Here is a 16,005-nt window from a genome sequence, read left to right on the forward strand (position 1 = left end):
AATGTTGGGGATTGGTTAGGGATCAGCATGGGACTGTCCCTGGTTTTTTGGGGATGGTTGAGGATTAATATTGATTGAAAAAGTTCTTGAAAGGGCTGCAGGAGTGTTGTAAAGACAGAGTTTGGTGGTCCAAAGGATGGATTCCATTGTGGTGCCATAGTGTGACTTACAGTCTTAGTCAATCTTCCTCCCTCAGTGAGTTAGCAATAGAACCAGATTAACCTGGCATTTGCCTTGTCACACTTTGAGGAAATGGTGTCCGCTCAAAATCAGGATCAGAATCAGATTTAATATCACCGGCATATGTCGTGAAATTTGTTAACATAGTGGCAGCAGTACAATGCAATACGTGATGAATATCGAAAAATAAATACATATTTTAATTACAGTAAGAATATATATATATATATATGTAAGTTAAATTGTTACATTAAAAATAGTGCAAAAACAGAAATAATATATAATATAAAAAAGTGAGGTAGTGTGAGAAGACCATAAGATATAGGAGGAGAAGTAGGCCATTCGGCCCATTGAGCCATTCAGTCATGAGCTGATCCAATTCTTCCAGTCATCCCCACTCTCCTGCTTTCACCCCATACCCTTTGATGCCCTGGCTAATCAAGAACCTATCTATCTCTGCCTTAAATGCACCCAGTAACTTGGCCTCCACAGCCGCTCGTGGCAACAAGTTCCACAGAGAGTGTTCATAAGTTCAATGTCCATTTAGGAATCAGTAGGCAGAGGGGAAGAAACTGTTCCTGAATCTCTGAGTGTGTGCCTTTTGACTTTTGTACCTCCTTTCTGACAGTAACAATGAGAAGAGGGCATGTCCTGGGTGATGGGAGTCCTTAATAATAGACGTCCCCTTTCTGAGGTAGTGCTCCTTGAAGGTGGAGCTGACTAATCTTAAACATAGAACATAGAATATTACAGCACAGTACAGGCCCTTTGGCCCACAACGTTGTGCCGACCCTCAAAACCTGCCTCCCATATAACCTCCCACCTTAAATTCCTCCATATACCTGTCTAGTAGTCTCTTAAACTTCACTAGCGTATCTGCCTCCACCACAGACTCAGGCAGTGCATTCCACGCACAACCACTCTCTGAGTAAAAAACCTTCCTCTAATATCCCCCTTGAACTTTCCACCCCTTACCTTAAAGCCACGTCCTCTTGTATTGAGCAGTGGTGCCCTGGGGAAGAGGCGCTGGCTGTCCACTCTATCTATTCCTCTTACTATCTTGTACACCTCTATCATGTCTCCTCTCATTCTCCTTCTCTCCAAAGAGTAAAGCCCTAGCTCCCTTAATCTCTGATCATAATGCATACTCTCTAAACCAGGCAGCGTCCTGGTAAATCTCCTCTGTACCCTTTCCAATGTTTCCACATCCTTCCTATAGTGAGGCGACCAGGACTGGACACAGTAACTCCAAGTGTGGCCTAACCAGAGTTTTATAGAGCTGCATCATTACATCGCGACTCTTAAACTCTATCCCTCGACTTATGAAAGCTAACACCGCATTAGCTTTCTTAACTACCCTATCTACCTGTGAGGCAACTTTCAGGGATCTGTGGACATGTACCCCCAGATCCCTCTGCTCCTCCACACTACCAAGTATCCTGCCATTTACTTTGTACTCTGCCTTGGAGTTTGTCCTTCCAAAGTGTACCGCATCACACTTCTCTGGGTTGAACTCCATCTGTCACTTCTCAGCCCACTTCTGCATCCTATCAATGTCCCTCTGCAATCTTTGACAATCCTCTACACTACCTACAACACCACCAACCTTTGTGTCGTCTGCAAACTTGCCAACCCACCCTTCTACCCCGACATCCAGGTTATTAATAAAAATCACGAAAAGTAGAGGTCCCAGAACTGATCCTTGTGGGACACCACTAGTCACAACCCTCCAATCCGAATGTACTCCCTCCACCACGACCCTTTGCCTTCTGCAGGCAAGCCAATTCTGAATCCACCTGGCCAAACTTCCCTGGATCCCATGCCTTCTAACTTTCTGAATAAGCGTACCGTGTGGAACCTTGTCAAATGCCTTACTAAAATCCATGTAGATCACATCCACTGCACTACCCTCATCTATATGCCTGGTCACCTACTCAAAGAACTCTATCAGGCTTGTTAGACATGATCTGCCCTTCACAAAGCCATGCTGACTGTCCCTGATCAGACTATGATTCTCTAAATGCCCAGAGATCCTATCTCTAAGAATCTTTTCCGACAGCTTTCCCACCACAGACGTAAGGCTCACTGGCCTATAATTACCCGGACTATCCGTACTACCTTTTTTTGAACAAGGGGACAACATTTGCTTCCCTCCAATCCTCTGGTACCATTCCCATGGACAACGAGGACATAAAGATCCTAGCCAGAGGCTCAACAATCTCTTCCCTCGCCTCGTGGAGCAGCCTGGGGAATATTCCGTCAGGCCCCGGGGACTTATCCGTCCTAATGTATTTTAACAACTCCAACACCTCCTCTCCGTTTATAGCAACATGCTCCAGAACATCAACCTCACTGATATTGTCCTCACCATCATCAAGTTCCCTCTCATTGGTGAATACCGAAGAGAAGTATTCATTGAGGACCTCGCTCACTTCCACAGCCTCCAGGCACATCTTCCCACCTTTATCTCTAATCGGCCCTACTTCACTCCTGTCATCCTTTTTTTCTTCACATAATTGAAGAATGCCTTGGGGTTTTCCTTTACCTCACTTGCCAAGGTCTTCTCATGTCCCCTTCTTGCTCTTCTCAGCCCTTCCTTAAGCTCCTTTCTTGCTACCCTATATTCCTCAATAGACTCCTCTGATCCTTGCTTCCTAAACCTCATGTATGCTGCCTTCTTCCACCTGACTGGATTTTCCACCTCACTTGTCACCCATGGTTCCTTCACCCTACCATTCTTTATCTTCCTCAGTGGGACAAATTTATCCCTAACATCCTGCAAGAGATCTCTAAACATCGACCACATGTCTATAGTACATTTCCCTGCAAAAACATCATCTCAATTCACACCTGCAAGTTCTAGCCTTATAGCCTCATAATTTGCCCTTCCCCAATTAAAAATGTTCCTGTCCTCAATTTCTGTAGCTGCTTTCTGTCCAGTGCAGTAGCAACTCCCCTTCCCCCAGTAACAGATGGTGATGCAGCCTGTTAGAATGGTCTCCACAATACATCTGTAGAGGTTTTTGAGTGCTTTAGGTGACAAACCAAATCTCAAACTCCTAATGAAATACACCCACTTTCTTGCCTTCTTTACAGCTGCATCTCTGTGTTGGACCCGCGTTAGCTCCTCACAGATACTGACACCCACAAACTTGAAATTGCTCACTCTCTCCACTTCTTATCACTCTTTGAGAATTGGTTCATGTCCCCTCAACGGTGTTGTAGATATCCACTTATAAACAATAGACAATAGGTGCAGGAGTAGGCCATTCGGCCCTTTGAGCCAGCACCACCATTCACTATGATCATAGCTGATCGTCCACAATCAGTATCCAGTTCCTGCCTTATCCCCATAACCTTTGATTCCGCTATCTTTAAGAGCTCTATTCATCTTCTTGAAAGCATCCAGGGACTTGGCCTCCACAGCCTTCTGGGGCAGAGCATTCCATATATCCACCAATCTCTGGGTGAAAAAGGTTTTCCTCAACTCCGTTCTAAATGGCCTACCCCTTATTCTTAAACTGTGGCCTCTGGTTCCGGCCTCACCCATCAGCGGGAACATGCTTCCTGCCTCCAGCGTGTCCAATCCCTTAATAATCTTATATGATTCAATAAGATCCCCTCTCAGCCTTCTAAATTCCAGTGTATACAAGCCCAGTCACTCCAATCTTTCGACATATGACAGTCCTGCCATCCCAGGAATTAACCTTGTGAACCTATGCTGCACTCCCTCAACAGCAAGAATGTCCTTCCTCAGATTTGGAGACCAAAAATGTACTATCCTCATCAAATTGCAGAATTGAAAAGTGTGAAGAGAAATGAGATTATATCCTGGGTTCCTTACAAAATGGATGAAAATAGATGCCTTATTATACAACAATGTGGAGGCTTTGGAGAGGGTGCTGGAGCAGTTCACTGTGCAGGAGAGGGCATGTGCTATCACTGCAAGTTGGATAAAGAGGGTTGTTTTCTTCAGTGGTGGAAACTGAGGGGAGACATCAAAGAAGTTTATAAAGTTATAAGAGGCATAGATGAACAATAGTATTTGACACTACTTCCGGGCTTGAAATGTCAAATACTACAGGACATGCATTTAATGTAAGGCTTGGGAAAGTTCAAAGGGAATTGGGTTACACAGAATGTGGTGGGTGTCTGGGATAATGCTGGTTGCAGATTTCAAAAGCATTTAAGACACCCTTACGCACATTGACTAGGCAGGAAATGGAGGGGTGTGGACATTGTACAGGCAGAAGGGAGAAAGGATTGGTGTCATTAGGCATTAGATTAATGAGTTCAGTAAAGCATTGTGGGTCGAAGGGCTTCTTACTGTTCTATCTTCTTAATAATCTTGATGTGTACCTTTCAGTCTGAGTAACTGCATATTTTCTCAATTTAACAGGGTCGGCCTGGAGTAAATGGAGTGCGAGGGTTACCTGGTGAGCCAGGAGTAAAGGTGGGTCGTTTGTGGACTCTCCTGGCACCTGTATGACTTCCTGAACAGTCACCATTGTCTTCCTTCTCAACTTCAAGTGCACCCACCAACCTGCTTCATAGATTGGCCTCCGTGATCCCCGTCCTCGGAGACCGGCTCTGGTGATAAGCAATTCTCACCCGCCCCACGTGGCCAACGCCCTTACATAGGAACAAGAGTTTGGGAGCAGGGGTGGATTTTCCCATTGTTACGGGGCTGTGGGGACATTTACTGCTGGGTGGAAACAGAGCATTTCCTAGTGCCTTCTCTCTCCACCTCCAAGAGCCTCAACAATTGAGAGCTGAGTGGGGTGGAGCTGACCAGAGCAGAAAGCACTGAGTGGACTCACCGGTGGATGCCCGTCCCTCCATCCACACTGTTTCTGTGATCCTCTCCCATACATTACTTATTTCCGATTTATGAATGGCTCGAGTTACAAACCATTCTCAGGAATGGAATCCTGTTGTATTCTGGGAGGACATTTAGTCTGGTGTCTCACCACGGCAGCTGGGAAATACAAATTCACATGATTAACGTAAGTTGTAAAATGGAAACTAACAGTGACTGTGAAGCTATTGTAATGCTTTAATGGGGGAAATTTGTCCATATCAGTGGCTCCTGACCTATGCAACACACACAAAATGCTGGAGGAACTTAGCAGGTTAGGCAGCATCTATGGAAAAGAGTTATTTATCGATGTTTTGGGCTGAGACCCTTCTTCAGGATGGGTCTTGGCCCAAAACATCAACTGTTTACTCTTTTCCATAGGTGCTACCTAACCTGCTGAGTTCCTCCAGCATTTTGTGTGTGTTGTTTTAGATTTCCAGTATCTGCTGATTTCTTGTGTTTGAGGCTCCAGAGATAGGGCTGGCTTCTAAATGCCCTCTGTACCTGGCTGCTCCCAGTGCGACCCCTCTTCATCAGCAACACCTGATGTAGATTGGTGGCTACTTTGATGAGCAGGTTTGCTCCGTCTGCCACAAAAGGCGGAATTTCCTAACAACTATCCATTTCGATTCGCCTTCCCATGTCTATTCCAACATGTCGGCCCAAGGCCTCTGCTACTCCCATGATGAGGCCATACCCAGGGTGGAGAAGCAACACCTTACGTTCCATCTGCGGTGGTTAGAGACAGGAGAGAAAAGAAACAAAGGAACAAGCCGAAATGGAAGTGTCTGGGATGAAGTAACGCTGGTTGTCTGAAAATGCTGAGTTTAGTACTAAATACCAAGGAACTCAACGTGTGTAGACAGAAGATGAGATGCTCCTCCTTGAGTTGACATCAGGAAACATCTTTCTCCCTACAAGTCTCCCGGTTCAGACCTGGTCTATGGAACTACCAACTCAAAACTGCAATCATCCAGGTTCAATCCTGGCCTATGGGGCTATCTTTGCACATTCTCCCTGCCATGATGTAGATTTCATCCTGGAGCTCTGGTTTCTTCCCACATCATAAAGGTGTGCAGTTTGAACATAGAACATAGAATAGTACAGCACAGTACAGGCCTTTCGGCCCACAATGTTGTGCCGACCCTCAAACCCTGCCTCCTATATAAGCCTCCACCTTAAATTCCTCCATATACCTGTCTAGTAGTCTCTTAAACTTCAGTAGTGTATCTGCCTCCACCACTGACTCAGGCACTGCATTCCACACACCAACCACTCTCTGAGTAAAAAACCTTGCTCTAATATATCCCTTGAACTTCCTACCCCATTACCTTAAAGCCGTGTCCTCTTGTATTGAGCAGTGGTGCCCTGGGGAAGAGGCGCTGGCTGTCCACTCTATCTATTCTTCTCAATATCTTGTACACCTCTATCATGTCTCCTCTCATTCTCCTTCTCTCCAAAGAGTAAAGCCCTAGCTCCCTTAATCTCTGATCATAATGCATACTTTCTAAACCAGGCAGCATCCTGGTAAATCTCCTCTGTACCTTTTCCAATGCTTCCACATCCTTCTTACAGTGAGGTGACCAGAACTGGACACAGTACTCCAAGTGTGGCCTAACCAGAGTTTTATAGAGCTGCATCATTACATCGCGACTCTTAAACTCTATCCCTCGACTTATGAAAGCTAACACCCCATAAGCTTTCTTAACTGCCCTATCTACCTGTGAGGCAACTTTCAGGGATCTGTGGACATGTACCCCGAGATCCCTCTGCTCCTCCACACTACCAAGTATCCTACCATTTACTTTGTACTCTGCCTTGGAGTTTGTCCTTCCAAAGTGTACCACCTCACACTTCTCCGGGTTGAACTCCATCTGCCACTTCTCAGCCCACTTCTGCATCCTATCAATGTCTCTCTGCAATCTTTGACAATCCTCTACACTATCTACAACACCACCAACCTTTGTGTCCTCTGCAAACTTGCCAACCCACCCTTCTACCCCAACATCCAGGTCGTTGATATAAATCACGAAAAGTAGAGGTCCCAGAACAGATCCTTGTGGGACACCACTAGTCACAATCCTCCAATCTGAATGTACTCCCTCCACCATGACCCTCTGCCTTCTGCAGGCAAGCCAATTCTGAATCCACCTGGCCAAACTTCCCTGGATCCCTTGCCTTCTAACTTTCTGAATAAGACTACCATGTGGAACCTTTTCAAATGCCTTACTAAATTCATATAGATCACATCCACTGCACTACCCTCATCTGTATGCCTGGTCACCTCCTCAAAGAACTCTATCAGTCTTGTTAGACACAATCTGCCCTTCACAAAGCCATGCTGACTGTCCCTGATCAGACCATGATTCTCTAAATGCCCATAGATCCTATCTCTAAGAATCTTTTCCAATAACTTTCCCACCACAGACGTAAGGCTCACTGGTCTATAATTACCCAGACTATCCCTACTAACTTTTTTGAACAAGGGGACAACATTCGCCTCCCTTCAATCCTCCGGTACCATTCCCGTGGACAACAAGGACATAAAGATCCGAGCCAGAGGCTCAGCAATCTCTTCTCTCGCCTCGTGGAGCAGCCTGGGGAATATTCCCTCAGACCCCGGGGACTTATCTGTTCTAATGTATTTTAACAACTCCAACACCTCCTCTCCCTTAATATCAACATGCTCCAGAACATCAACCTCACTGATATTGTCCTCACCATCATCAAGTTCCCGCTCATTAGTGAATACCGAAGAGAAGTATTCATTGAGGACCTCGCTCACTTCCACCGTCTCCAGCCACATCTTCCCACCTTTATCTCTAATCGGTCCTACCTTCACTCCTGTCATCCTTTTGTTCTTCACATAATTGAAGAATGCCTTGGGGTTTTCCTTTACCCTACTCGCCAAGGCCCTTCTTGCTCTTCTCAGCCCCTTCTTAAGCTCCCTTCTTGCTACCCTATATTCCTCAATAGACCCATCTGATCCTTGCTTCCTAAACCTCATGTATGCTGCCTTCTTCCACCTGACTAGATTTTCCACCTTTGTTCGGTTAATGGGTCACTACAGATTTTTTCCAACATGTGGGTCAGTGTTAGACTCTGTTGATGAGACTGCGGGGAAGATGCAATGCCATTATATGTAAATGAAGCTTTTCCTTTTATTTATTCAGTACTACAGCACGGTAACCCACCTTTCTGGCCCAACGAGCCCTATGCTGTCCATCTGACCAATTAACCTACGGACCCATATGTCTTTCGAATGTAGGAGGAAACCAGCGCAGTCAAGGGGAAAATGTACAAATTTCCGTATTGATGATGGTGGAATTGAACCCAGGTCACTGACACTGTAATAGTGTTGCACTAACTGCTGAGTTATCATGCCGCCCCAAATGTTCAGCACAAACTTGATGGGCTAAAGGGCCTGTTTCTATTCTCTCTGACATTTTAAGTCTCTGAGTGTAGAGGTTAGATTAATTTTTCACTGCAGTTCTCCAAATGGATGAGTTGAGGTAACTTCAAATGAAACCTTCCATTTTTACTTTGTGATTGGAGGCCATTTGCTGACTTGTTGTGTGGGCTAATCAGCTGCTGCTGTTCCTTTGGCAGGGCGACAGGGGTTTCGATGGTTTGCCTGGATTGCCTGGGAGAAAGGGCCATCAGGTGAGTGAAACAGTTACTGCACTAGCGTGCGTACGCACACGCGCACACACACACACGCACACACACACGCACACGCACGCACAAATACTTCTTGACTCACACATACAGTGTACAAATACTCTGGCACACGTGCACGGGCACACGTCCAGTTTCACACACATAGACAAATGGATGATAATCACACACTCCCCCACACTTCTGACTGCAGAGATGAGTTGTTTTCCCGGTGAGCGAGCCTGACCTTGATGCTCCCTCTCAGTCAGCACCCACGGTGAATCTGACCACTGCTTTGCTTTCTATGTGAAATCTTTTCCTTTTCCAGGGTGATTTTGGTCCAAAGGGCCCCCCTGGCCTTCCTGGCAATGATGGACTCAGGGTAAGTCAGTTTGGAATTACCCCTTTGAGCACTGAAGTGAGCCATGATCTCACCAAGCAGCGGAACAAGTCTGAAGGGCCATGGGTAGTTTTCTCCTGTTTTAACGTCCACGCACAAATAGGCCTGAATTTATGATATATTTCTAGTTGGAACATTTTCTCCATCCCTCTGTATTGGTCTGTGTACTCCACTAATCAGATTCAGATGACCATGTTGAAGCCATTACCATCTCCTGTACATCTGTGTCGTCTGAACATGAAGATGAAAAATGGACCACAGTGGTCCCAGATGTTGAATACTGTCATGCCCTATTTCCTGATCTGTTCTGCAACAGCAATTTCTCTTACAGAAATGATTCTTCAAGTCCTCTTTAGCATAAGTTACCTAATAGAAAATCAGCCATGCAGAAGAATTAGCAAATTATTTGTTGTTTGTGTATGATGTGGAATATCACTGATTACTCTCTCCTTTCCTCATTTTGTAGGGAGCAGATGGAACAGTAGGGCCCAGAGGGTTGCCCGGTGAGCCGGTAAGTGCGGATCTTTATTGTTGGTTCACTGTGTGCTCATTCAAAGTCAAATTCTTACACTGGGCTTGTTCCTTCCTAGGGTGCGCGTGGCCTGCCTGGACCAAGAGGAGCCATTGGCCCCCCTGGACAACCGGTACAATTATTCACTGTGCCTTGGTCTGTGGTTGATGAAGCATTTATAAACTCCATTAACACCGACAGGAAGTTCCTGCTCCTTCTTGACTGTTTAAAGGCCTAGATAGAGCGAGTGTGAGAGGATCTTTCCAATCATGAGGGAGTCTAGGATCAGAGGACACAGCCTCAGAATACAAGGGTGTCCTGTGAACAGAGATGAGAAGGAATTTCATTAGCCAGAGGAAAGTGAATCTGTGGAATTCATTGTCACGTATGGCTGCAAAGACCAAGTCATTGGGTATATTTTAAGTGGAGGTTGTTTGGTTATTGATTCGTAAGAGTAGGAAAGGTTATGGGGCAAAGACAGGAGAATGGGGTTGAGAGTGTTAACAAATCAGCCATGTCAGAATGACGGAGCAGACTCTATGAACCAAATATCCTAATCCTGCTACTTTGAATTATGATCTAATGGCCTTCTCCTCTCAGTCCAGTATGCAGAAGGAAACGGGTGAAGTGTTAATAATATTCCATTTTTAAGGAACTTGGCTGCTATAGTTGTGTCTATTTCCAAGTCCTGTTAAGAAAGGGTTCCAGTGAAAAGCAGAGAGAACTTCTATCTCTGGAAGTGACCAGTGGTGTGTCCTTTTGGTGGACCAGTAAGTAGAGGTACTGGAAGATCAAATCTTGATGTATGCAGAACAACTGGAGAATATTCCCTCACACTCCTGGCATGCTGCTTGTAGATGGGGGAAGCAGAACGCGAGTCAGTTGCCTCTCGATGTCCACTCATATTTACACAATATCCATTTCCATCGATACCTGCATAGCTGGAGAATGCTGAGCTGATCAATGGCAGGTAACATTACAGCTGTTAAATGCTGGACAGTGACCAGTGAAAGTAACTTTTATAATCTATGGCACTACCAATGCTCAGTTCACCTCACCAGTGATGATGATGATGGCTGGTTCTTCGCTTGTGAAGATCAGGAGGGAAGAGTTCGGTAGGATTTTGGTAGATAGATGCAGCTGGTGGTTCTTCCAAACATGTTTCTGGAGGCTCCCAAAGGCACTTCCTTCACATCATCATGGGTATTAGCTGGCCAGATTGTGTCTCAAACAATGAAGTCCTGGAGAAGGCTCATACTGGTGAGTTGATTGTCGATGGTCCGTACAACCATAACTGCGTTGGAGATGACACTGCCCAAGTAGGTGAACTGCTCAACCGTGGTGAGAGGGTGGTCATCAATGGTGATATGAGGTGGGTTGTAAATACATGATGGGGCTTCTGTTGGAGGATCATTGTTTTCTTCAGACTGACCGGTAACCGGAAAGCCCTTGCAGCCTTGGTAAACTGTGACCGCAGCCTGTAGCGTGTCCGCTGTGTGCGTAAGACATAGCACAGTCATCCGCATATAGTAGCTGGAGAATGGGTTCTTGAATGGATTTTATTCAGGCAAGAAGGCGGCGGAGGCTGAAAATATTTCTGTCAGTGCGGAACCAAATGCAGATGCTCTCCAAGGTGTTCTCTTTCGCTTCCTGTAGCATCAGGCTGAAAAGATGTCAAACAGTGTTAGTGCCAAAACACAGCCTTGCTTCATGCCGGTACTTGGGTCGGACAGGTCATCATTGTGTTTAACCTGACCGCTTTGGCCTTTGTGGTGCTACTGCAGGATGATGAGGAATTTCGGGGGACAGTCGAGCTTCAACAGAATCTTCCAGAGACTATCACAGCTGACTGTGTCAAAGCCTTGGTGAGGTCTATGAACGCCATGTACAGTCCCATGATCTCTTCACAACCCTTCTGTATCTGGCACAGGACGAAGATCATGTCAGGTGTACCTCTGTTTGCACTCAATCCTCACTGACTCTCTGTGTGGTTGCCTTCGGCAATGGTAGGGATGACTCTATTCAAGAGAATTCTGGCGAAGATCTTCCCAGTGGTGGACAGTAGAGGTGTAATGCCTCTGTAGTTTGAACAATCTGATTTCTCCCCTTTGCTGTTGTACGGGAAGACACTACCGCATCACATAGGTCATTTGGGACTGAACTTTTCTCCCAACAGAGTGTGAATAGGCTTGTGAGTGCACTGCAGAGAATATCTCCACCAATTTGTACACTCCTGCTGGGATCCCAACAATGCCCGGGGCCTTATACCATTTCAGCTTGGAAATTTTGGCTTTGACCGTGTCCGGAATTGGCTGGCCATCAAGCTTAACCCTGACCTCATGCTGGGGGATCATTTCAATGGATGCTTCTTTTACTTGATGGCCATCCCCGAAAAGACTCTCGTAGTGTTCTGTCCATTGCCTCGTGACGGCTTCCTTGTCTGTCAGCAGGCAGGAGCTGGCGCATGGGCGTAGAGGGGCTTGAAGCTGAGGAATTGGACCATACACTCCGTGCAGTGATTTGTAGAGGGCTCGAGTGTTGCCGGTGTGTGCACAGTGCTGCTTTCATTCTGCTAGGGCAGTTCACCAATCGTTCTGCATCCGTCTCAGTTTGGCTTGGGGGGTATTGCATGCAGCTCTGTGTTCTACCTTGGCTGCTTGGCCGCCAGATCTAGACAGCACCAATTGATGGGAGGAGTGTTTCTTCTGGAGCAGGTTCCAGATTTCAAAGCCATTTTCATCAAACCAGTTCTTGTTTCTTCTTGAGGAGTACCCAACTACCTTGGGTGGCAGTTTTCAGGTGCTCCCATTTCTTTCCTGTGTCAGAATCTGTGCTTGGGGTGCCTTTGCTGTCTAGTTTCTCTCTTGGCTTGATCTGGAATACATCTCAAGGGCAAAGAGCTTATCTCTTCAACCATGGTCCCTTTTCCCTTTATTGCTATCTTGATAGCCAGTCTGACTTTCACCCTGTCCAGTGTATGACCTATACAATAGTCTGTGCTCAGCATGCCCCTGGTGTGTAGAACATCCGACACATCCTTTTGGCTCACCAGGATGTAGTCCAAGAGGTGCCAGTGTTTGGATTGGAGGTGTGGCCAGGTGGTTGTGAGCCTGTCTTTCTGTTGAAACAGCTTATTTGTTATAACCAGGCCTAATTCTGTGCTGAGCTCCAGCAGCATCCTCCCATTGTCGTTGCTGTTTCTGACACCATGATAACCTAGGACTCCTGGCCAAGCCTCGACATCTCTACCCACCCTGGCTTTAAAGTTGCCTAGAGTGATGATCTTGGCTACCTCAAGTGTTTCAAACAGGAGGGACTTCAGCTCCCCAGAGAACACGTTTTTGACAGCGAGGTCTGCTTGCAGTGTGGGGGCGTAGATACCTACAAGGGTGATATATTGATTGTCTTGCAGTGGGAGTTGCAGGGATATGTCAGTCTGAGTGTCTGACCGGTGGGCTTTGAAGCTTATTGACGATGGTGTACTTCTCCATGAAGCCCTCCTCTGAGAGCCTGTTCTTGTCGCTGATTCCGCCTGACCAGAAGAGAGTGTAGCCTGCACCATGCTCTGTCAAAGATTCTAGATCGGCAAAACATACTTGGCTTATAGCAGTGATGTCCATGTCCAGCCAAGTTAATCCTCGTGCCACAAGCGCTGAGCGTCTTTGGGGGTTGGCCATCTTCTCTGGAGACTTGTAGCCTCCAATTGAGCAATGTGATTAAACAATTTACTCTTGAGACTATATCCCTTCCCACTGCATGGTGAGACACCAATCATTCTCTGTCGGGAGGAGCTCTCCATTCAGGATTCCCCAGAGTGCTTTACTGTGCTCAACCTGATCAATGCCATAGTGTTTGGAAAAAGACCCATCAGCCAGATGTGTCCATGACCTGGTCAACGCCATAGAGTTACATTGATGGAAATGGTTGTTAGGCCAACTGTGTCCACGACCTGGTCAATGCCATAGAGTTACATTGCATGGAAATGGTTGTTAGGCCAACTGTGTCCACGACCTGGTCAATGCCATAGAGTTACATTGCATGGAAATGCACTCATCAGCCAACTGGGTCCACAATGTGACCATCGTCATAGAGTTATTTTATGGAAATGGACCCTTAGGTCAACTAGGGCCACATCAACCTTCAAGCAACCATTTACACTAATGCCATTTTATTCTCCTGCCCCCTACAGATTCTATCACTCATCTATGTATTACTGAATGATTAATCAGTGAAGCCATGCATCTTTGGGATATGTAGGAGAGGGAACAAGTTTGGTGCCACTCATCCATGTTTGTGCCGTAATCTGACCGGAGGAGTGAGCTGGTTTTCTTTCTTCCACAGATCATTAGGAGTAACTTAGCTGTGAATTCCAGCCAAGGCTCCAGCCTTCCCTCTCCCATCCTAGCCCTAGCATGCACATGTACACATATGGCTCTGGTGACTCTGTGCTGCTCTAGGGGGATCCACTTGCTGAGCCGACTCTTTGCTCCTTCAGAGTAGCGGTTTGGAACCCAGCCACGTCTCCTTTATCTGGTGCAGTTGCAAAGCAGCCTTTGTAGTTCACATATCAGTAATGCAGGCTTCATTGTAAGTCTGATGTATTTTCACAAGCCCAGTAAGGTAAACTTTCTCCTCTCTTCCTGATTTAAAGAATTCTTATCTCTCAATGCTGGGAACAGAAGATCACCAAGCACTGACATGTGGCTCACACGTTGGCTGCACAATCACGACTTAGGCCATAGCTGGAGTACTGTGCACAGCTTCTGTCACCATGCTTGGAAGAATTTGATTAAACTAGAGAGGGTGCAGAAAAATTTCACAGGAATGTGCTTGGATTTGCGGGATTAAGTTATAAAGAGAGATTGGGCAGGCTGGGACCATTTTCACTGTAGCAAGGACTGAGAGGTGACCTCATAGAATTACGAGAGGCATGTATAGGGTAGAAATAACAGTGTATTTTCAAGAATAGGGGAGTCCAAAACTAGGGAGCATAATTTAAAATGAGAGAGGGAAGATTTAAAGGGGATCTGGAGGGGCAAGTTTTCACATGGAGGATGAGTATGTGGAATGAGGTGTTAGAACTGGGTACAATTACATTGTTTAAAAGCTATTTGGAGAGGAATATGGATAGAAAAGCTTCAGAGGGATATGGGCCAAAAAACCAGACAATGGGAATAGTGAAGGCGGGCATCCTTGGTTGGTCTGGAGGAGCTGAGCTGAAGGGCCTGTTTTCATAACGTATAATTCTACATGAGCATTGCTGGGCAAACCAATCCCAATGCATTCCATAGGCAAGCTCACGGAAAGATACAGGACCTTCAGCCCACCTGCTATATGCTAACCATCTATTACATTCCTATAGGTCAATTCTTAGGAAGGTATTCCTCTGTCAATCCCATTGTTAATCTCCACACAGTCCCATCAAGTTCCCTCAGATCCTATCAGTAGCAAAACTAGCTGCTGCACTGTGCCACTCTTGCTGAAGAAAGGTAACTTGAGCATCCAGCAGTCACACGGAGACCCCAAACCCTGAAAATGTCACCGTTGTCTCAACAGGCCAGAGAACAACCATGGGGAGAGAAATGAGTCACTGTTTCAAGATGTTGAGAAAATGGTAGGAGGGGAAATGGAGAGATAGAGGTAGATTGAGAGTGAGAAGAAAAGGGAAGATCAGTGGAAGGGTAGGAGAGAGGAAAGCTGAACTTGCTGAAGGAAGGATGGGATAATGTAAAATAAGCCATCCACCTGGCCCACCTTTTTATTTTGGCATCCTTCCTCTACCTTTCCAATCCTAATGAAGGGTCTCAGCCCGAAACATTGACTGTTTACTCTTTTCCATGGATGCTGCCTGACCTGCTGAGTTCCTCCAGCATTTTGTGTGTGCTGCAACACCTTTGACTCTATGTTTCACTGTTCATGTGATAAGTAAATCTGAATCTGAACTGTGCAAGAGGTAATTAGTGATACAGAGGCTAGACAGGCAGCATGCAGGAAAATTATGGAGATTGTTTTTTACAAGGTCAGGTTCTCCAGCTGTTATTGGCTCAACAAAATCCTACCAAGTGTAATATACACAACAATAAAGGATTTTTATTTATATTTTTGCATAATAATTAAATGAGCAGAATTCCATTTATTACGAATTAGTGATTTGTTTATTAGTTGTCTGCACAGCTCCTGACCTCAGAAGATCTTGGAAAACCCATTAGCTGTAACACCACACAATTTTATGCTTGTACTTGCCAAGTTCTGCAACAATATTCAGCCCAAAGATGTGCAGGTTTTGTGTGGGGTGGGGTTAGGTGCAGCTGGGCAGATGTTGAATCAAGCATGTTGTTAAGTAATTTCAACCCCAGAATATCCCTCTCCTGTCCATTCAACGACTTGCAAAGGTATTGA

At 45.8% G+C, this 16,005-nt stretch overlaps 1 protein-coding gene across 1 annotated transcript in view; it reads left to right on the plus strand.

Moving 5' to 3' along the window:
• The window catches only part of LOC140191163 (uncharacterized), a 392,816-nt gene that overhangs the window by 201,074 nt on the left and 175,737 nt on the right, over positions 1-16,005 (plus strand). Inside the window, exons 16-20 of the mRNA XM_072248300.1 lie at positions 4,580-4,633; positions 8,648-8,701; positions 9,024-9,077; positions 9,562-9,606; positions 9,686-9,739. Of these exons, the coding sequence (XP_072104401.1) occupies positions 4,580-4,633; positions 8,648-8,701; positions 9,024-9,077; positions 9,562-9,606; positions 9,686-9,739 (261 nt within the window). The remainder of the gene's footprint in view (positions 1-4,579; positions 4,634-8,647; positions 8,702-9,023; positions 9,078-9,561; positions 9,607-9,685; positions 9,740-16,005) is intronic.

This window comes from Mobula birostris, chromosome 32, assembly GCF_030028105.1.
Source record: "Mobula birostris isolate sMobBir1 chromosome 32, sMobBir1.hap1, whole genome shotgun sequence".
Classification (NCBI taxonomy): Eukaryota; Metazoa; Chordata; class Chondrichthyes; order Myliobatiformes; family Myliobatidae; genus Mobula; species Mobula birostris.